Here is a 22,644-nt window from a genome sequence, read left to right as displayed (position 1 = left end):
GGAATTGATACTCAGGATACTCAGTTGCTGGATGGAGGTCCTAGGACTACATTATAAAGACATGAATTTTATGAAGATGGATGCACCCAGAAGAGTTTTTGCTGGGGCACAGCTGCTGCCCAACCCATCTTTGTTTCCATCTACTTCTTGTTTTTACCACCTGCAGCTGTTATAAAATTCACTGATACGAAAATTTGCTATGGCCTATATGTGGGTTCAATCAAATTCCTGACCTTCATTGAGATTATAATCTTAATTGTTGGCTGTGAAATAAAAGTTTATGTGGTAAAGTGAACCTCGAAACTGGATGGGAACTCTGTCTCTAAGCCCTACTTCTTACTCTTACTTTCTAGATTGTGAGTTGGGGGCGGGGTCTCACTAAATCACTGTGGTTGGCCTTGAACCCACAATGTTCCTGCTTCTGACTTTTGAGTGATCGGGATGATACACATGAACCACCAAACTTGACTCGGAATTATTTATTGTAATTTAATATAACTCCCAACTGTGTAGTCCCAGCACCTGGGAGCTGAGATAGGAATAGTGGGAAGGTTAGGGTCATCAGTGGCTACACTACCAATTCTACGTCAGTACGAGTCATATAACACCATCTCACAAAACAAAAATTAAAGGTACCCATGAGCCTTTCCCCATCTTACTTCCCCATTATTAGCTGCTAATATTAAAAATATGTTATACTAATACCTATCTATTTCATCACAATAAAGAGACTCATACCTTAAAAGGGGATACATGGAGAAAGAAATTATTGTTGAATGCCTTTTGCAAATCTTCAACTCCCTAGGAGATTTCACCTTGTGTTCAAGATCAACATGGAATATCTGTGTTCCATCTCGTGACGTTTTCAGTGCAAAGTAGAGGTGCCTTGCAATCCAGTCCACTGCAGTAACTGCGACACCAGAAAGCCGTGCATCCTGGAGGAGCTTAACATGGGGGAAGAGCACAGCTAGGAACAGGGTCCTTTTCCGCCCGGAGTCTGCTGTGGCCGCTTGCATCACTATGCATTGAACTCTCCCTCTGTGCTGTGACAACTGTAACCCAAGCCTTCTTATCACACTGTATATCCATCCTACATTACTTTGGCCACTTGGCTTCAGCTCTGATCTGCAGACCAGGGCTAAAACTCCTCATCTTTAGACAAGATGTTTCATTCAGTTAGGGACTCAACTTACGAACATTTCCAAGTGAGTTACTCCAAAAATAGGAACTGGTCACCCCACCCCAAACCTTTTTCTCTTGCACTTCAGATTGGTAAAGGTGTCCAGTATTAAGGCAACAAGTCATTCTGCATGCGGGTGGCTCTCCCTTCGTTTTCTTCTTATTACTACATGCGGAGCTAGTGTCTGTGACAATCCCACCCAGCTTGGCATCTCCTTTCTCACTCAATGTCTGTCACCTAACTCCCGGGTTTCTATGACTTGCGCCGCTGAAGCAGAGCATCCTAAAGCGTAATTTGAAGCTGGAAGCCATGGTGTACATCTGCAAGGTCAGCACTGAACAAGTAGAAGGAAGGGACTCAGAAATCCAAAGTCAGCCTCGGCTGCATAGTTATGTGAGCCCAGCCTACACTGTGTGAGACTCCATCTCAACATAAAAAAGAAAGGGGGGGGGAGAAAGGGAAGGGGAGGGGAGGGGAGGGGAGGGAAGGGAAAGGGAGGGGAGGAGAGGGGAGGGGAGGGAAGGGAAGGGGAGGGTAGGGAAGGGAAGGAAGGGGGAGAGGAAAATACAATAAAATGAAAATGTAAGGGGCTGGACTGATGGCTCAGCAGTTAAGAGCATTGACAGGCTGCACTTCCAGAGGACCCTGGTCCAAGTCTCATCACCCAACATGGCAGCTCACAACTGTCTGTAATTCCAGTTCCAGGGGATCCAACCCCCTCACGCCAGTGAACATGAGATAAAAATTTTAAAAATAATAACAAAATTTTAAATGACTTGAAACTCCACAGTTTGACTAGTAAGCGACTCTGAATTTCTTTAGTAGCTTACCATTAGCTTCCCAGATTGGCAGCTGTCACCCCACTACCTGCCCAGCCTTATGACCCTCAGCATCACCGTGGCTCCGCATCCCCTGTCCCTGTGTCTCCCCTGCTGTTCTCCCAACTTCACTGGGTTCGGCTTGACACAACAGATGAATTATTTCTGCTTCCTGCAGAGCACCACCTTAGCCCGGGCTGTGACTTCCCCGTACCCCGCTCCCTGAACAGCGGCTACGCGGCTACGCTGCTCTATCCTTGACCTCCTACCTAGTGAAGGCCGGGCTGTGTGTGTCAATCAATCACCTCCTTTGCTCTCCACAGGGACCCGAAGATCAGACACCCCTTAGATAGTCAATCCCTGCCCTCTGGCCCAGGCTCCAGCAAGCAGTAGAAGCAAAAGTTAAGTCCCTGAAATCAGATGCTAACGTTCACCGCCTTACTCCTTGTGCAGTACAGACCTTCTGGTGTCAGGGTAACTGTAGACTAGCCTTGTGAAGAGCAAGGCCCGCAATGCTTTGCCTCCTGGTGGAGTGCAGATCTAGAAGGTTCCCCCAAAACCCCACGTGTTAAAGGCATGACCCAAACCTTGCTACTCTGGGAAGAGGCGAGCCTTCAGAGGCGGCACCGTGCGAGGCGTGTCTGGGTCATGGGGGTGTGGGTCTGTGAACCCTCGTCTCTCTTGAGTAAGAGTTGAGCAGCTGGCTGCTCAGTACACTACCTACCATGGAGGGCAAACTCACCAGGGGCAACAAAAGAACTGTGGCCGAAGCCTCCAGACCTGAGAGTCAAAGCAAAGCTTTTCTCTCTCCTCTTCACCTTGATTCTCTCGGATCCTTGTTCTAAGAGACACTACCATCCCTCAGTGGCCCCAGGAGTAAGTACAGTACCTTAACCCAGCAACCAGTCTTGACTGGCACGTGCATAAATCCTTTCCGTATCTATGTGTGGCTAAATTACTATACATTCACTTACTATTTCAGTCATTCTAATCTTAAAGGCTCACTCGCTGGCCAGTCATCTTAACTACAGCCTTCGCGTCCAAAGAATCCCGAAGGGAGGTACCTTGGAGCTGGAGTGATTGCGCAGATTCAGAAGGAAGAGTGAGTCTCCTTGCACAAAGTACCCTGTCTCATCATCTGCTGTGTACCCCACCGAGCCGATGTCTCCCTCCGTGGGAAACGTCCACACAACTTGATTTTGATCCATGTCTAGAAACACCATCTTATTGCCAAGAAGAGATATGAGGTATGGAAATGGTTTGATTTCTGCAAATGAAAAATAAGTAGAGAGTGCACATGAGAAACAAGCCTCAGGTCAGAAACTACCGGTCATGGAGAAATCCATCGGCCACTTCAGATTCATCTAACACATCAGAGCTCACTCATTTCCTAAACATACCAACACAAATGTATACTTTCAAATAATTATTTATAGAATCCTAGGTAACAAATACCTGATGTATTAGACATCACTGTATCAGAAAATGGTCCTGGTCCTTTGGATGTGAAGACACGAACCTAAAGAACAGGAAGAAAATATTTTAGATGTATGCATAGGTATCCTCATTAGCAGTAAATTCAGAGACTGAAAAGTTATGAAGTATTCACTATATACACCTAATACACATTATAAACAGTTCAAAACCATTCTTTACACGTAAGTATATTATAATAAATAAGTAAGGGGGAAATATTGACCTGTACTCACAACTGGTTTTCTGACCTAGAAAAGTGTGAAGAATGATAAATATCCCCATTGCATGGGAAAGGGCTAGGGACTTATTGTGTAACACAGATACCATGGATGTGTGGATTATTTTGATTGTGTCAATCATTACCCAATATGTGTACAACTAATCACTAATCATCACACCTGGAACACAAGCAATCTTTACTCATCAATTAAATATTTTTAGATAAATAAAAGGTCAGGTTACATGAAATAGTTAACAGATACAAAACTGTACAAATTGTGGTGAGCTAAATTTACTCTTCTTTCTAAAAGCAGGTTTAGAAGGAGAAGACAGTCAAGCCTCCTTGTATTTAAAGTAATTATGCCTTTCGCATACATCCTCTTTGGGTCTTCACAGCTGCTTAGGAGTGGAAACTGGATCAGGGTTACGTGTAAGTTCACCTGTGGCACACAGGTGGGGACCACGGACGACCGACCACACCTGAGGCTTTCCTGTTTTCTCTTTCACTGTGTCACGCTACATCCTAACAGGAAAGCTTTCATTTTAGCCTTTAAAGATGTTCGATTGTGTAATTAATCATTTCCCTTCCCAAACGCTGCGCATGTAAAATCGCCTACAAGGGAAATTGGCATGTATGATGATGGTCTCAAAGCACAAGACCCAATGTGCTCTATCAAGAAAGCGCCAGATTGGTTTTTGTTTTATTCGGTTCTTTTTTATTTGTTTGTTCTGGGGTTTGTTTGTTTTTAATTTTGTTGTATTTTGTTGTTCTTGGTAGTGGTGGTATTTCTCTGTGTAGCCCTGGCTGTTCTGGAACTCAATCTGTAGACCAGGCTGGACTTAAACTCAGAAATCTACATGCCTCTGCCTCTGCTGGAAAGATGTGGAAAATAAGTGTAATTATATACTATTGTCAAGAATACAGTAATTGGTGAGGAAATGAAAATTATCAAGCCATCTATTTTAAGTTAAAAAAAATTATTTCATAAATTTAAAACATTACAGTGGCATAGCAGTAGATTCTTCCTGACTCCTCATCTCTTTCTGCTTTGTTGGCAGACAGATTATTACTATGCAATATCAGCTATGTAGGTCCTCAGCTTCTATTTTCACATGCAGTTCTAGTCTGGGCATTCAGGTGATTCACAGGGATGCTGTCACATGTTACCAAGAACCACAGAAATTGCATGTGGCATGTCACTGCCTAGTCATGCAGCCTCGGGAGTTAGCTGGCTGGCAGATCCAGGAATCAACTGTGAAAATGAGTACAAAATAATTGCTCGTGGTAGGTAACTTATGAGGACATGAATGCATAATGCGTTACTCTAAATGTGAGCAGTATTCTGAACGCAAGACTATTATCAAACATCCTCTACCCAAGCTGTGCTGCCTGGCCTGTGTGCTTCTGATGACCACTTGGTTCCCCTGGTCACAGTGAAATTAAATTATTAGCAAAGTAGGAATGTCTTAACTCAGTCTTTTAATTAACCATCCATTACCCTATTAAAATTCATATATTCATATCCCAGGGCTGGAAGATGACTCAGCCATTAAATTCTAGGCTCACAACCAAAATACCAATATTTATCACCCTGGAGCTACAGAGAGCTCAGCAGTCAAGAGCACTTACTGCTCTTTCAAGGGACCCAAATTCAGTTCCCAGTACCCATCAGGGAGGCTTACAGCTGCCTGTAGTAACTGCTGCTCCAGGGATCCAATATCTCTGGCCTCCCTGTACATACACGTAACATAGTCCCATGCCCATGTGCAAGAACATAATACAACACAAATAAATTCTATAACTCAAATGTGTATCCCTTTTTCTCTCTCCTACCTGGAAGGCAACAATATACCCAGGACTCATGGCCCCCAGCTGAAAAGACATCACGGGGGGCATGATAATGACAGAAATCCAGTCTTCAGCTGTTTTGTTTGTGACGCTTAGTTTAGATATATGATAGGCGATTTCGGATTTGGTTAGCACTCCATTTTCATGCTTAGGTGTACTCCACCTAAACTCTACCACGACTTCATTCTTGTGGGCACATCTTCCACATGACGATATAAATATTCTGGGGTTCTCCGGCGCCGATGGAACTGAAAAGTAGACATACAGACAGGGTGGGACACAATGAGGCTGACTTTTACTGCCCATGATCACGGTCTGGACGTCTTGGCGAAAAGTATGTCTCGTTCCAGACAGTCCAAGTATATTACTCTCATTCTTAATTCTGTTTAGAAGAGTAATCCAGAAGCTCGTCTTGGTATTTCAGCGAGTTCCCAATGTGTCCTTTCAGTCTACCCAATGTCCTCTTACCACTACTTAGACTCACCTTTCCCATCTCTGTGCCCCAGACAGATGAAGGTAGACTGATTATCCCTAAGAATATATAACATTCATTCACTCTAGAGGGCTTTAGCTGATGTCAGTTACTAAGAGGGGAAACAATGGCTATAACTGCCCTTCACTCAGTTCAGGAGGTAAAATACAGCATGTAGCTCTCTTAACGCTACCCCTCAACAAGTCAGAAAGCGGTGGAGATGGCTGACAGATATCCCCAGAGTATGGCTTGGGCATCTCCAGCTTAGAGCAGAACCAAGCCATGCACTATCAGGTCATTCTACTCCATATACTTCTCTTCTGTGTCTGAAGTCCTCTGCAAGGTCTCAGGTCTCACAACGTCCCCAGTCCCAGTCCTATCGCTCCCTAATATCCTTCACTTACACATCTACTCCATTCCCAGTCCTTACACTGTACTGTTCTTACGGTATAAAACCGTGTGGTGGTTGGAATAGGAATAGGCTCATATGTTTGAATGCTTAGCAGAATTAGGAGGTCTGGCCTTACTGGAGGAAGTGTGTCACTGGGGATGGGCTTTGAGCCTTCAAAAGCCAGACCCAGTGTGTTGGGAGATGTCACTCTGTAAATATGTTTCTCGTATTGATTAATGAATAAAGCACTGTTGGCCAATAGGAAAGCAAGATAGGTGGGCTGAGGAGAGGAGGATTCAGGGAGAGGTAGGAGGAATTTCAAGATGTAGGACCAACAGGATAGTACACCGGTCCCTCTCTCTGGTAAGATAAGACCCTGTGGAAGCACTTAGATTAATAGAAATGGGTTAATATTTAAGACAGAGCTAGCCAATAAGAAACTAGTAACTGGCCATCAGCTTTATATCTAATACAGCGTCTCTGTGTGCTATTTGGGGCTGGCGCGGCTGTGGGACCAGGCTGGGTGGAAAACCTACTCTTAACACCAGTGTCTCTCTCTCTCTGCTTCCTGTGGATCAGGATACAAATCTCTCAGCTTGAGGGCCATGCCTGCCTGTGTGCCACCATGTTCCCTGCTATGATAACAATGGACAATGACTAAGATATATCTATCTCTTCTTACTCCATCTCTCACAATCCAGCCAAAGTTTCTGCTCTTCCTCTTCTAGGAATGCTTGCAGTATCTTGACAAAGCTGAAGATTTTATAGCATTATTGGACACTATAGGTCATGCTACTGAATTCAGTTATCATGTCCTCATTTCTATTATATTAGAAGCAGATGTGTTTCATTTCCAAACTCTTTTATGGACTCCATTTTTTGAAAAAAGGAAAAAAACACTATCCTTATTTAAGACATCCCCATATCTAGTATTGAAGTGGTATGTAATAAGTGCTTACTAAAAATTGGTTAGCTTGGATATTGTTTGCTATGTTACAAATATTCTGAGGTAAGCTGGAGAGATGCCTTAGAGGTTAAGAGCACTGGCTGCTCTTTCAGAGGTCCTAAGTTCAATTCCCAGCAGCCACATGATGGCTCACACCATCTACAATGAGATCTGGTGCCCTCTTCTGGTATACAGGCATACATGCAGACAGAACACTGTATATATAAAAAAAAAATCTTTAAAAAAAATATTCTGAGGTATGGGCCAAATCCATTATTCTTCCATGGTTCCGAATGTCTATCAGATGTTTACTATGGGCTCTAAGGGGATCCCCTGAGGGATACAGTTCAAATTCATTTCCACGGAACTGCCCACCAAAGCTGGAAGCCCGAGACAGTCTCAGAGCACACCTGGATCCAAATGCCACTGAGGCAGAACATGTCCACTTTCTACCACGTTCCTGCCACACTGCTGAGTGGAACTGTGTTTACTGAGCTATCACCTACCACCTGCTCTATTGGAAGTTCATAGAAGTGAAATTCATACGATGCTATCATTTACCAATGTTTGCAAAGATAACTCAATGAGCTCTCGGAAACTCCAGTAGAAACTGGATTATGCTCTTGCCACTTAGCAACTATTTCACATGAGCCACTCTGGGCTTCCTTTCTCATTTCCATAGCTAAGACCACAACAGCTCAGATTTGTGTGGGGATCCAGCAGCGGTAGATAAGAAGCATCGAATAACAGTGTGATGTCTGTAAACATGCTTTGTACACCTGTGAGGGTAAGCCTGCTGTTCTTTTTCAAATATGTTTCCAAGAAGCATAAAATCTGGACACCCAGAACACTGGGTGCAGCATTGTTAACACAATACCTGCTGCCCTGCAGAGCCCATTCACCCGATGAGATGTTTTACAGACTCCCCGAAACGCGTTTGTTTGGGTTTTTGTTTATTTGTTTAAATTTTACTTATGTATTATATACACAGTGTTCTATCTATGTGAGTCCCTGCAGGCCAGAAGAGGGCACCAGATCCCATTGTAGATGGCTGTGAGCCATCATGTGGTTGCTGGGAATTGAACTCAGGACCTCTGGAAGAGCAGCCAGTGCTCTTAACTGCTGAGCCATCTTTGCAATCAGCTGAAACGTGTTTTTGCCTCTTAAATATCACTACAGTGGAACAAAAATAGTTCTTGGCCTTTCAAATATTCGTCTTTGGGACTATACTTATAGGCTTATTTTGGTGATACTATTCTAATCTTTAAGAAGTCATTGAAAGCGTGTTGAATCTACATATCAAACTGAAAGTTATTTTAACTATTATTAACTATCCGTTCTAGACCAAGTATGACTCTGCATCTTATTATTGTTTACAAAGCGATTTGTTTTTTACCTGACTCAGGTGCACGAAGTGATAGAGATGTCTTTTGGCCCTTTCCCCAGTAAGTGTATGGAGTGACAGAAAGATTAAATAAGCCATAAGGTTCCAGCCCTTCCACAGTAAACATGGGTAAAGACTGTTGTTCAATAGCCAGGAACTAAAATATAAGCACAAAACATTTTTAGAGGAAAAAGTATTGACTTTTGCACTCAGAATTAACTAAAATTTCTGAATTTTGGTTTGCTCCTAAAATCAAGACTTAAAATCTTAGAGATGCAAACGTTGATAATTGTTTTTGATATGGCTTTGGATAAGCCAGTTAAACTGCATCCCACATCACAATTAGCACAAAGCAAAGACATCTGTGTAAGTGTTCTCAGGCATCTGGTTAGTAACCAAATGCTATGAAACCAAAAAGATGTGTTTGGCTAAATGTATAAATCACATGTGTGCACACACTGTTGGCACAATGAGGACATGCCTCTGGGAAATGGTACTGGGCCAGCAACATACCTTAGACTGAGTGCTCAATTCCACGCTGTAGAAAACTATGCCCCAGTCCACCGGAGGGGGCTCATTCCATAGGATTTGGAAATTTGAAGTGTGTCCTTGAATCCGAAATGAAGACTCCTGAACAGAATCTGGGATAACCTTGGGAGTAGAGGAAAAGTTCCCTGTGGAATGAAAAAGAAAGAAACAGCAAGAAAGCTAGAGACAGACTCATGGAAACCCAGCAGAAACTGCAAATAATTACAATTAGAACCAGATGTGGTGATGCATGCTTGTAATCCCACCAGAAGTCAGAGGCAGAGGGACCAGAAGTTCAAGGGCAATTTCAATGATAAAATGATTCCGAGGTCCATCTTGACTACATGAGACCTTGACTCTAAACATACAAATGCCATTTTTTTCCTTTCCTTTTAAAATACCTTGAAAAATACCTTTAATTTTTGCAGGATATATATTTGAGGTAAGATTAAATTTGCTATAAATAAATCAAAAGAACCACTAATATTTTTCTTCTTAAGAAGTATGTTAAAAGAGGGAGAGTATCTGTCAAAATATCTACTGAAAGCTGTGTGATGGTGGTGCACGTCTTTAACCCCAGCACTCAGGAGACAGAGTCAGGCGAATCTCTGAGTTCAAGGCTAGCTTGGTCCACAGAGTGAGTTCCAATCCACAGAGTGAGTTCCAAGATGACCAGGTTACACAGAGAAACCCTGTCGTGAAAAAACTGTGTGTGTGTGTGTGTGTGTGTGCGTGCTTGTCTATGTGTGTGTATGTGTATATTGCTTCATATATATAGATATATATGTGTATGTATATGTATCTATGTGTATATATGTATGTATTTCTATATGAAACATAAAAGTGAGTTGGAATGGATAAAATGCTGTACCTGGCAGAGGCTTTAGGGATGTCTGTATAATCGTGAATTGATTAAATTTTGCTGGCTCCGAAACAGACACACTGGTTCTCTGACCTATTTCCTGTGCTGTAATAATCCTAAAGCCATTGATCCAGAACAGTCGACCACTGTAGTACATCAGTGCATTCTGGGAAATTTCAGAAGTACTCCAGGCTGCAAATTCTGTGATGGTAGAGTCCCCAGCACTGCTAAAACATAAAGCCAGTGAGTGGGCATGTGGAGTTTGGGGAGGTCGGGTAGGTACTAGACTCACCAAATTATGTGCTCCTAAATAAATACGTGTGTCTGTGAACATGTGAACAACATAAATTTATTTGCATCAACAATTTTCAATGTTTTTACTTTCATATTAAATTTTTTAAATGTTATTAAATTACTAAGCTTAAACCAAATTTTCTTCTTAACATAATACAGCAATTGTAAGAATATAGACGTTTCGGGCTTGAACATATCCTCGTGCTTTGGGTGACACTGATGCCACAACCTTCATTCTCATCCCTGCACTCCAGAGCTCACATCTGATTTCGCCTTGCGCTCCACTTGCAGGTGCAGAATTAAAACCTAGCGCCAGGTTCTTCCGGGCCTTAGAGATAAAGCAATCATCCAGAAAGAAAGCCACAAAAATGGCATCGATTTGTCATCCCTGCAAAAGGCTCAAAGATGGCACACTGATGGCGCATGAGTGCTGGGGACCACCAAGGACATTCAGCAACACAACACTGGAGACAGAGTTAGGGTTCGAGCACAGTGTAACTTTTTACAAAAGAAAACCTATTCAAGGTGATGTAAAAAAAAAAAAAAAAGCCAAAAACCAAAGACTTTATGGGTGTTTACCTAAGACAGAAAGCTCCACTTACCCCCAGGGTAGTAGCCTCTAGACCCAATCCATAGAGACACAAAGTAACTGTGTTGTTAACATAGGTAACCAGGGAGGGCATCCTTCTGGTCTACCTAATAGCTTCACTCAACCTGCTCCCCTGAAATCAGTTCACATGAAACCAACAAGAAAAGTCTACATGCCTGTTTGATTGTGCCCATACACCCTCTGCGGACTAATGAATTTTCTAATGATATAGGTTGATACTTCAGCAGTAGGTAGGTCTGCATACAAATAACTTAACTTCTCATTTAACCCCATATAAAACATGAGCATAACAATACCAAAAAAAAATCTGTGTGGAGATGAAGTTGACCCCCTTTCACCGGGGCTCTCTTGGGAAATAAAAAGACATATTAGGAAAGGCAAGGCACTCTTCAAGCCTTCCAGAAGTCATCTTACCTCCGTCCTCGAAGAACAGCTGTGTACAGGTGAATACACTGATTGTCCTGCACCAGCCAATACAGGAGCCCATCACTAAGGTCTAATGTCAGGGCAATAACCTAAACAGAAAATAAGGAAAGAAAATGAACCAGGCCTGAGCAAATAGCTCCGTTCGAGAAGAGTCCTTGCTTAGCATGCTGGAAAACACTCGTTCAATCCCTCATGCTGCAAAAATAAAAAGAAAGTGAATCAACCACAGATCTAAAACACACCTTGGTAGGTCAGACTCCAGCTATATGTTTCTCTTTGAGGATTTTTACCTTCACGAAATATCAAAATCATGTAACTATATTTTATGGAAATGTGCAAAGATTTCCTGAAATTCTTCAAAAGGTGGGAATACCAGTTATTCCGTTTTACACAGGTATTTCTGATGGTAACTGAAGTGGGCTTCTCAGCTGGGCAGCACCCCAAACTTCTGAAGAATAGAATTCCCAACCCACTCCAGAGCTGCTCAGTTTGAAATGGAATTTGTATCAAGCCTTGCCTAATGCTGGCTGTAACTTTAGGCTCTTTAGCCACACAGGAAAATGAGTTCTGCTGTTGCTTATCCAGTTGTCCTCTAAGAATTCTGAGGTTTTGTCATGATAGGATAGGCATCATCCTATCCTATTATGATCCCCTATTATGAACCTCCCCCCATATAATCCCAGGATACCACCTGGTCACACAAAGCTGTAACCCCAGCATCTAGAAAGTGGAGGTGTTTGTCAGAAGAGCAGGAGTTCAAGGCCAGCCTCACCTACATAGGGAACTGAAGGCTAGCCTAGCTATGTGAGACTCTACTCAACGCCAAAAGAATAATTAATGTATTTTCTGTTGACTGAATCCAAAAGCATTCTGACACAGTTTATATAGATGGATACACAGAGTGTTCTAAGTGGACAATCAGATGTATATAAAGTATCATTTTCAGGTAAAATGCAAAAACCACCCATTATGACTCCTTGTCTTCTTATTGAAACCCATCTTTCAGTTTCCTATCTGTTTGTCTAGGTGGGTTCTGAGGAGAGATTGTTTGCTTGTTCCAGGAGGGGCATCATAAAGGGTTAAAATGGCGACAGCACCCTTAACAAGCGATGGCAGCACTAGGGAATGATGACAGCCCGGTGTGGAGGGACACATCTGGGATCCCAATCCTTGGGAAGTGGAGTTGGATGGCCAGGAGAGAAGGTCCTCCATCCCAGAAAGAGAATAAAAAGGAAGAAGGGACAGGAGGGAGTGGGGAAGAGGAGGGAAGAATTGGAAAAGAGAAAGAGAAATCACGAGTCACTGAAAAATTTGAAAGGGTGCAATAAGAAGTCCAAGAACTAAAAAACCTTCCTGGCAGTTGGCTCTACTACAAAAGAATCACCATTGCTCTAAGACCTTTCACCTGTCAGGTAATCACAGATGGGCTCTGTCCTCCAGAGAACTCTGTTGGTTCCTTCTCTAGGGGAAAAGCCCTTTCCAGGTTTTAAAAGCTGGATCTTAATCCTGTTTTTATTTTACTTGCTGATGCTTCAGGCTGTATTGATTATTTTTTTTTTTTTTTTTTTTTTTTTTTTGCAGTTAACATGAAATCTAGTCAGTTCTATTTGGTTATTTATTCAGTGTTGTGTGTGTGTGTAGTACATTATGTGTGCATATGTATGTATGTTGGTCAGATGTCAATGTTTGCTGTCTACTTCAGTCTCCTCCTTTTGGGTTGGGTTGGGTTGGGTTGGGTTTGGTTTGGTTTGGTTTTTGAGACAGGGTTTCTCTGTGTAACTCTGCCTGTCCTGAAACTCACTCTGAAGCACGCTAGCCTCTAACTCACAGAACAGAGATCCACCAGCCTCTGCCTCCCGAGTGCTGGGATTATTGGTGTGTGCCACCACCACCAGGATTTCTCTACCCTATTTTTTGAAACGGAGCCTCTCACTGCACCTGGAGCTCATCCTCTGTCTACAGTGGCTGGCCAACAAGCCCCAGGGTCCTCCTGTCTGTGCCCTCCGCCCCTGCCCCCGCCCCAGTGCTGGGTTACAGCTGAACACCTCCATGCCTGGCTTTTCTTCAGGTCCTGGGTCCTGTTTCAGCTCTTCATTTGCTTACTTACAATCAAATGCACTAGAGCTTCCTAAACCACAAATTAACTATCTCTGTTTTAACAAGAGATTTGACAAGGCTTTTTGCCCAAATACAACAAAGTATCCAACCATAAGTACCTCCCAGGTGTTCAGCCAATCTCATTCCTCTGTCCACAGTGCCCTGTCGTCTAGATAGAGCTTTAGCTTTTAAGGTGTTGCCTAGATCGCCTAGATCGCTGTAACCATCATCGTATCTAGTGTAGTCTGACCCAAACTGAAACCCTTATACTGAAGTTTAATGTTCTAATTTGACTTTGTCAAATAGAAAAATAGTAACGATTAATAATAATGTTGGATGCATCTCTTTTCTTCATCATATAATAATTGTGTCTTTCTACAGATAACTAGGTGATGGTGTTTTCTTACGTCTGCTGACTGGAAGCAGCTTGCGTCTGTGATAAATGCACACTTGCACGAAGGAAAGGTACTAAGCTGTAGAGATCTGCCCAGTGCTAGGTTAACAGAAGCAGGTCAATCCCTGGAGTTCATTGGCCAGCCAGCCTAGCCAAATTGATGAACTCTAGGTTCACTGAGGAAACTTAGTCTCAAAAAGTAAGGTGAAGAAAGCTCAAGGATAAGACCCCGCTGCTGAAGGTAACACACATCTTCGCTGCATGAACGGGAAAATCAAACTGGAACTAAGCTAGCAGCTTTCTCCTTGACAGCTGGCTTTCACAGTCCAGGAAGGGTTTTTGCAGCGCTGCTTAGGGGAAAGGCATTAACAGTCTTACCTCCTTTGAAACCTAGTAAGTACAAGAGAAACCTGCCAAACAGCTTGTGCAATAGTGATACTTCTATTATAGGGCAGGGGGGTAATCAACTCTATGACTGCATTTGAGGCCTACTCCACGGGAGGGAATCTGTGCCCAGTACTGAAAACCTAGTTAAAATCCATATCAAGGGAATTAATAGGCTCGAGGGGAGGAAATTAATTCTGTTGTTTAGCTTAATTGAGATAGTATCAAATTGCCTTCTAAATATTTATATTCTTAACTATAAATAATGGCAGCTTTCAACCTTAACACAGAAGCTTCTTTCCAATTAGCAATGGCAAATGTAGAGAGACACCTGAATGTCAAAGGGCTTAGAATAAGTTGTAGATGAGCACTCAGTCTTCTACAAGATATATATCTATGATCGCCTCTAAGCCTCAGGTAACACTGAAGAATATAAATGGGAAGAACACAAGGGCCAGAAGGGAGAGTAAAGGGCTACAGATGGCATCCTCCGGGTGAGACACAGCACTGGAGTCATGAACCCCTGCGGTTAATGAAGCCTACACTCAGTCCACGCAAGAATGGTCCCATCAAGTCAGGCGTGGATGGAGCAGAAGCTCGGGGGCCCTGCCCCTCACTGCTGAACTGTTTGCAACCATAGACTCAGGAAGAGAAGGAACATTGACTTCGGTTGTGCATCCACTGGCGACCCTACTTGGCCCTGGTGCAGAGTTCCAATCCAGGGATCACACAGACGGTCCTGGTTAAACTAAATCAGTCACAGAGCAAAAGCCACGTTGTGAATCTAAGAGGCTGGTAGGGACAGTAGGACTAATCGGGTTGGGAGGGAAATGAGAGGGAGGGGGTAATGTGAATGCATTATATACATGTATTAACATTAAAAACTGACCAAATGCGAACCCACTCAGAATAAGGCAAACTACAGAAATCTCCGTATTATGTTTGAAATAAGAAAATAGTTCTGACCACCAAATAAGGTTTACAGAAACACTGGTCATACAGTGATCTTACTCTAAGAGCATTTCCCTTAGAAATTTACCTTAACTAGAGTAAGTAGGGGCAGTATTGTCACTACTAAAGAATGGCAGCATTTAGCATCATTAAATAATGGCATTCTTATCTTGTCACCTTTTTTCCAGACAGCCAGGGCTGAGCCTGCAGTGTGAGAGAACTTTCTCCATTCAGTCTGGTGCTCTCAACGGAGTAGAGTGTAGTCCAGTACAGATAGCCACCAACTGAGTCCACAGCCATGTCATTGACCAACAACTTCACATGAGCAACAATGTCAGTGCGTCCTGTCAACACAGACTGCCTTTGGATCTAGAAAACATGACAGCATTGCCAAATAACTATTTTCAAATATTATAATTATTTCTGGATGGTGTAGTCCTTCACTCATTTATATGTTCATTTACTCATTCAAACACAAATATCTATCAGCACTCTGTGGTTGCTGGGTATTGGGCTAAACCTTGGGAAATGACAAAACAGATACAGCACCTGCCTCAATAGAACTTTCATTGTCTTTTCATGTCTAAGAGAGGTAAACTGAGTCAAAACATTCACTATTCCTAATTATATATTCAGTCAAAATGCCCATGGATGCCTTATTTTTTTTTTCAGGATCTCTCTACATAGTCATGGCTGGCCTAGATCTCAGACCAGACTGCCCTTGAACTCAGAGATCCATCCGGCTCTGGGGTGGTATCTGGGCTGTGATTGAAGGCGTGTACCACCATGTTCAGTGACATTCTCGGTATTTGGTTGGGAGCTGGAATGCAGCTCAATGGGAGAGCATTGTCCAACATGTACATGCCACAAGACTGTCTTCATCCCCATAAATACCAAAAAAAAAAAAAAAAAAAAAAAAAAAGGAGAGAAAATCTTCTTAGACTGAAAGGGATATGCATGTCTTCATGGAGGAGGAACCTTCTCCTTGCTCCTCTTTATACAAATTTCCCTAATTTTAATTCTTATACTTATTGAGTACCTGTTACATGCCAGACACTGTACTTTTTTATTCTTAAAATATTAGTTCCTGGGTTGGAGATATGGCTCAGCCATTAAAGGCTAGGCTCACAACCGAAAATATTAGTTCCCATGATTGGAGAAATGGCTCCTTGCCATGCAAGTCACTGAAGTGGGCAGGCATTGCTTTAGAGCAGCCAAGACATCAGACTCTGACTTACCACATACGTCTTTCCAGCCCAGTAGAGAAAGTGACCCAGCCATTCAAAGGCCAAAGCACCAGCTCCGGCAATGCTGGGTATGTGATAATTCTCTGAGGCATCCATTCCATTCAGTGGCCGCACATAAACATTGCCTTTTGTGTCACTGTAGTAGAGGCTGTTGTTATACCAATCCATATCTCAAAACAAAGACAAACAAATAGCACTTATCGTCATGTGTGCTAGTAGAAAGAAGCAGGATGAGTCAATCACACTGATGCCTGTGAAGTATAGTGTTGGCAGAGCTACTCATGAGAACTTAAGCATATTTAAGTAAGGGCTGGTCATGGTGGTACAAGCCTTAATCCCAGTACTTGGGAGGCAGAGGTAGTTTTCACATTTGAGACCAGCCCGGTACATATACAGAAAGATCAGGTCAACCAGGACTTCATAGTGAGACTCTTACACACACGCATACACACACAGAATATTTCAGTAAAGCAAGCCCTGGAACCAGGAAGATGAACAAATCCATACAGAGCATCTGCCTGGTATTGTCCCAGGTGTTTTGCGACGTAATTGAACTCCTAAAACAGTGATGGCAAGTAGAATTGGATTCCATGAGATTGTCTATTCTGTCTGAGGCCTCAAAGATCAAAGACAGGGAGCCAAGTTCCCCACCAACTCCAGGTCACGCCCTTTCTGCTGGTGCCACACCAGCCTTCTCAGTCCAGCACCCTTGTTGGGTGGAAATGCTGTCGTGGACTAAAGGACAGAATCGAAATATAAAATAAGTAGATGATGATGATATAGAAGAGGTCATCTGCAGGCAAGATGACTGTCCCGCCACTTTAGGAAGAACACTTGTAGCAATAGTGCCCAGTCGCAACCTCACAGTCCTCCTGGTGGACAGTTCTTCCTGACACTCTGTCTAAAATGATAGGTAGCAACCTTCCTGCTTCAATTGTACACCAAAGTCACCATAAATCATAGACAAGCTATCTCAGCAGAAAAAGACAGGAGGCTGTGGAAGGACAAAATGATAAATTAAAGCTCATGAGCATCAACCAAAGACCTTCTGAAGTGGACACAATGAATAACCACACATTTTGTGTAATAAATAACATCCCTACCTAAGGGCAGATGCTTTCTTAACAACAACATTGGCAGAATTTCCCCTTCCTGGTAGCCCTGGTAGCTAGAACTTGGTTTTTCCTTTGGCCAAGTCACCTGGCAAGACACTGAATAGGAACCTACAACTGGTTGAGTGACAGTATCTACCTGACACGTTTCCTACATCAGAGGACAGGAACTCTCCTGGGCCAAAGCTACTGAGTGGTTTGCTCCAAAGCCCATCTTCCTTCACAGCCATGATGAATGGTGGCTCAGTAGCTATGTGGTAAAAGAAAAGGGAATTAGTAAGGAGTGTCACACAAAGCATACTTTTGTAAGGCAGTGTCTCAGTGTGTCATACTCAATGGTCTAGAACTCTCTGTGTAGACCAGGCTAGCATCAAACTCATAGCATCAAACTTGCTTGCCTCTGCTTCCCAAGTGCTGGGATTAAAGCCTGTGTGCCTACATGCCCAACTAATGCATACTCTTTAAAACATCAACATTTTGAAAAATATTATAGAATAAGATAAGCAATTGGCATTTGTGTAGTAGAACCGTCTATCCAGTTAAAGGTCCTTCTGAGTTTTGTGCAAATATTTGAAATTGAATATGAAGAGGGATGCTGCCACCATTAAGTGTCTAACATGCCATGCCAGACACTCATGGACATGCCACAGTCTGTCACAGTGGCTGTCAACCTTCCAAATGCTGTGACCCTTTAATACAGTTCCTCATGCTGCGGTGACCCCCAACCATAACATTTTTGTTGCTACTTCATACCTGTAATTTTGCTACTGTTATGAATCATAATGTAAATACATAATACAAAGGATATCTGGCCCTGTGAAAGGGTTGTTTAACCCTGAAGTGGTCACAACCCACAGGTTGAGAACTGCTGGTCTGTCCACACAACCATCCTCACTACTTACAGTTACTGTTTGCTAGGTTCTAAAAGCCCAGAAGTAGTGGTGATAACAACTATACAAATGGTGCTGTTGTCCTTCAATTGCTTTGAGCCAAGATGATGAAATTCATTATCACTCACAGACCCCTCAACTTCTTTCTCTAAGACCTTCAGAGGTGAGAAATATTATGTCTTAATAAACTGAGAAGAAATCAGTGAAGAAGAAAAGTATAGTTCTTCAAATATGTCTTGATGTGTATAAGGCATCAGGAAAGACACATAAATATCCACGGTGATTTGTATGATTCCCTAATCTCAGATTAAAAATTCGCCTTCAAGGGGTCATCACACCTCATTCTTATCTCTTTATAACACTTGGAGTGAGGACTTGTATAGGCCACTCCGGCTAAGGCTCTCCTTGTTAGACTCACTCCCCAACCCAGATCGTAGTCTTACCTGGTACCAGGGTGGTACCCACTGAGGGGTCTGACCAGGGCCCTGGGCCTTTAGGAGAACTCGCTCTCACAGAAACCGTGTATTTTGTAGCACTCTGCAGGTCGAGTACATTAAGCATGGTCCCACTTAGGTTAGAGAAAACGTGAGTGACTTTAGGAAGGTCTTGGGTGGAAACTTTCACCTCATAAGTCCAGTTCTGCCAGGCAGAAGGACCTAAAAAGTTAAATAATGTCATTAACCTGGATGACACTGCAAGGGCAGATGAAGAGAGTCTCAGAAATTGATGGGTAACCCATCTCAAATGAAGAGTAATTAGCAGTCATGCTTACTCTACTAACAGGGTCAGTCTGATGGGAAGGCAACAGCAGTGCCCATACCTCCCATGTCACTCTCTTAGCACTATTGAAGGAGAAAGAATTTCCAACAAGTAAAGCTGTGAGGGTATACTTTTAGAACATTTTTAGTTGGTCAAGTGATGGTGGGCGCCTTTAATCCTAGCACTTGGGAGGCAGAGGCAGGTGATCTCCATAAGTTTGAGGCCAACCTGGTCTACAGAGTAAGTTCTAGAACAGAGAAATACAGTCTTGAAACACACACACACACACAAAAAAAAAAAAGTTGGGATTTCACTATATAGCCAGGCTTGCCTTGAATTTAAAATGTGCCTGCCGTAATCTCTCAAGTGCTGAGATCAGAAGTCTGTGCCTCTATGCCCAGGTAGACTGTCACCCAGGTAGACTCTATATCATGTTAGAGGGGTTCTCTATTACACTAGTAGGTATAACCAGGTTCTTAATAAAAAAAATTAATTTCCAACTTAATTACCAGGAGTCAAATCAACTTGGGGGAGCTGCCAATTCATTCTCAATGTGTATGTGAGAGAGGGGGAGGGGAGGGCGTCTTCATGTAACCAAGGCTAGCCTCAACTTCTTACATAGCTGAGAATGACCTTGAACTGCTAACCACTGTGCCTCTGCCTCTTGAGTACTGAGATTACAGGCATCCACTGCCTGTCCAATGTGTGCACTGCTGGTGATCGAACTCAGGGCTTGGTGCATGCTAGGCAAGCACTCAGTCAACTGAGCTACATCTCCAGCCCTCATTCTCAGCTGTTGGGTTTTTTTTATGCAAATAAGCATGATCAGTGTGTCATAAAGTAACAATTGTCCAAGTTTATTAACTATTGATGCCTAATGATGGATCAGAGGCTAGCAAGAAAGTGATCCACAGGGAAGCTGCCCACTGCTTCTGTTTGGAAAGCTATAGTAAAGCACAGCGTCAACTATCCATTTCCACCTGGTCTGCAGCTACTTCCACAGCAACACAGAGTCAGGCTGCTGTGACAGAGACCGTCTGTCCCCAGACTGAAATCGCTTGCCCTTCTTCTAGTAAAAAGCTCCAGAGCCCACTTGCTTCCTACCATGTGAGCTCTGTCTGTCCAGAGATGGAGAGTCAAGCCCAGGAAGCTGCAGGGGATTGCTGACTTTCATTCAAGCCCCACCCCCAGCCCAACTGTGTTATCCTCCTGACTCGATGTCATTCAGACTAAGAAAGTCAGTATAGCTCATAACAGATGTCCAAAAATGGCTGCACTATTCTGTTGGGATCTACCAATACAATATAAAGACCCTCCTATTACAAGGCTAATAATAAATGCAAGACAAATGTAAAAAAAAAAAACACTGTTTGAGCTAAGTAGTTGCTCCTGGCTGAAGACTACATGCAGACTCCCCAAAGTGAATCTCTATACTGAGCCATGGATGTGTCTCTCTCCCTTCTAGATGGCCAGGAGTCACCCTGAGCACAGTACACTTACTGGCTCCTATGGCGAGAGCAGGAGGCTTCCATTGCACTAGGGCCTCTTGAGAACCAAACAGCACTGACAGCTCCTGCGGATGGCCTGGCAGAGGATACGGCTGGATGGATGAGCCAAAGATGACCAAGTTACCAAACCCAAATTCTTCTATGTGACTCAGGTCACACCCCACGATGAACTCATTGAAAGACAGAGAGTCCTGCTGGAAAATGGCCTTGCCGTCTGTGATGAGGAAGTCATTGTTTTCGCAAGCGAAGCTCCTCACGTCCTTAAGGGGTACCCAAGGCAGCACCCGATGGAAAGCCGAGCCATCCAGAAACGTGGACATGAAGACTTGCATGGTGTCATTGAAGTAAATGATTCGCTTGGACTGTGGCTTTACCGCAAAGGCCTTTAACGCGTCACTCTCCACAACGCGCACGGCTTCGGTGTGCCTGCCAGATGGCAAAGGGAGGCTGACTCTGTAAATGCCATCTCTCAGGAGATAAAAGACATACCTGGCAGATGGACCAAAGGAGGCAGGTGTAAGTCAGCGCAAGGTCAACTGCCTGACCTTCTGGGCCAGTTGCTTTAGCCTGCTACACATCAGTACCGTGCATCCCAGGACTTCCAGGAGTGAGAAAGAGGTCAAAGCTAGAACTATGCCCAGCTGATGACAGATAGAAGTTAGAAGGTTGAAAACGCCACCCTGTATTGTGTATAATTCTTATAAAGGGCTTTTTGAGGTATCAGAGTTAAGACTAAAAAGTATCTTTAAAGATTTCACAGGAAAGCATATTATGTACAAAGCACATAGTTAGGGCTAGGGAGGTGGCCACGTGAGGAAAGCCCTTCTCAGATTAGCATGAGGACCTGAGTGTGGATCCCAGAATCCATGTAAGACCAGGCACGGATATGCACACCATTACTCCTGTGGGACTGGGGAGGCAAATCTTAAGGCTCATTGGCAAGCAAGGCTGTCAGAAAATGCTGAGCTGTGGGTTCAGTGAGTAATCCTATCTCAAAAACCATGGAGTATGATAAAGGCACTCAGCTTTGACCCTAGTCACTACGAGTGCAGGGACAGACAAGAACACACACACACCACACACATACACACGCACACACCACACACATACACACGCACACACCACACACACACACACACACACCACACACACACTCACTCACACACACACACCACACACACACACATACACACGCACACACCACACACACGCACACACACCACACACACATACACACGCACACCACACACACACACACCATGAATTCCTAAATATGTTTCCTCTAAAATATACAAATTCTTAAGTCAAATTCTGTCAATAAATTTCCTCTTACATTGAGAATGAAAAACAGAAGAAACAAAACATTTAAGCTGTTTGTAATTTGCTATAATTAGCTAAATTACTTTGTATCTGGAGTCATCTAAACTTTTAACAATATCTACCTATAAGTAAGCCAGGCAATTATAATCATAATTATATATGTTTCATTTTGCAATCAAGTGGCCAAAGCTGCTTAGTAGTACTACCCAGCTATAAAGAGAAAGAAGTCAATAGAAGAACTGAAGATGGTGGCCTTTAATCTCAGCACTTAGGAGGCAGAGGCAGATAGATCTCAGTGAGCTCAAGATCAACCCGGTCTACACAGTGAGTACCAGCCCCAGCCAGGATTACATAGAGAACCTGTCTCAAAATTTTTTTATTTGAAAATATCTAGAAAGTCCACAGGGCTTATGGGTTTTATTTGTTTGTTTTGTTTCGTTTCATTTCATAAATCTATAATTTGGGTTAGAGATGTGGTTCAGTTAGTAAATTGCTTGCCTAGCATGCACAAAGGGCTAGGTTTCCCA

The 22,644-nt window shown here is 43.1% G+C and overlaps 1 protein-coding gene across 1 annotated transcript in view; it reads right to left on the bottom strand.

Moving 5' to 3' along the window:
* Ros1 (ROS proto-oncogene 1, receptor tyrosine kinase) overlaps positions 1-22,644 on the bottom strand; it is a 100,343-nt gene that overhangs the window by 51,449 nt on the left and 26,250 nt on the right. Inside the window, exons 13-25 of the mRNA XM_051175318.1 lie at positions 20,790-21,286; positions 18,974-19,186; positions 17,780-17,890; positions 16,520-16,698; positions 15,459-15,650; positions 11,444-11,544; positions 10,135-10,352; positions 9,249-9,409; positions 8,748-8,892; positions 5,528-5,790; positions 3,454-3,517; positions 3,063-3,265; positions 739-944 (exon numbers count right to left, since the gene is read on the bottom strand). Of these exons, the coding sequence (XP_051031275.1) occupies positions 739-944; positions 3,063-3,265; positions 3,454-3,517; positions 5,528-5,790; positions 8,748-8,892; positions 9,249-9,409; positions 10,135-10,352; positions 11,444-11,544; positions 15,459-15,650; positions 16,520-16,698; positions 17,780-17,890; positions 18,974-19,186; positions 20,790-21,286 (2,553 nt within the window). The remainder of the gene's footprint in view (positions 1-738; positions 945-3,062; positions 3,266-3,453; positions 3,518-5,527; positions 5,791-8,747; positions 8,893-9,248; positions 9,410-10,134; positions 10,353-11,443; positions 11,545-15,458; positions 15,651-16,519; positions 16,699-17,779; positions 17,891-18,973; positions 19,187-20,789; positions 21,287-22,644) is intronic.

Source organism: Phodopus roborovskii, unplaced genomic scaffold (assembly GCF_943737965.1).
Source record: "Phodopus roborovskii unplaced genomic scaffold, PHOROB, whole genome shotgun sequence".
Taxonomy (NCBI): domain Eukaryota; kingdom Metazoa; phylum Chordata; class Mammalia; order Rodentia; family Cricetidae; genus Phodopus; species Phodopus roborovskii.
Note: the sequence above shows the minus strand (reverse complement) of the source record. Positions and strands in the feature narration are given on the sequence as shown.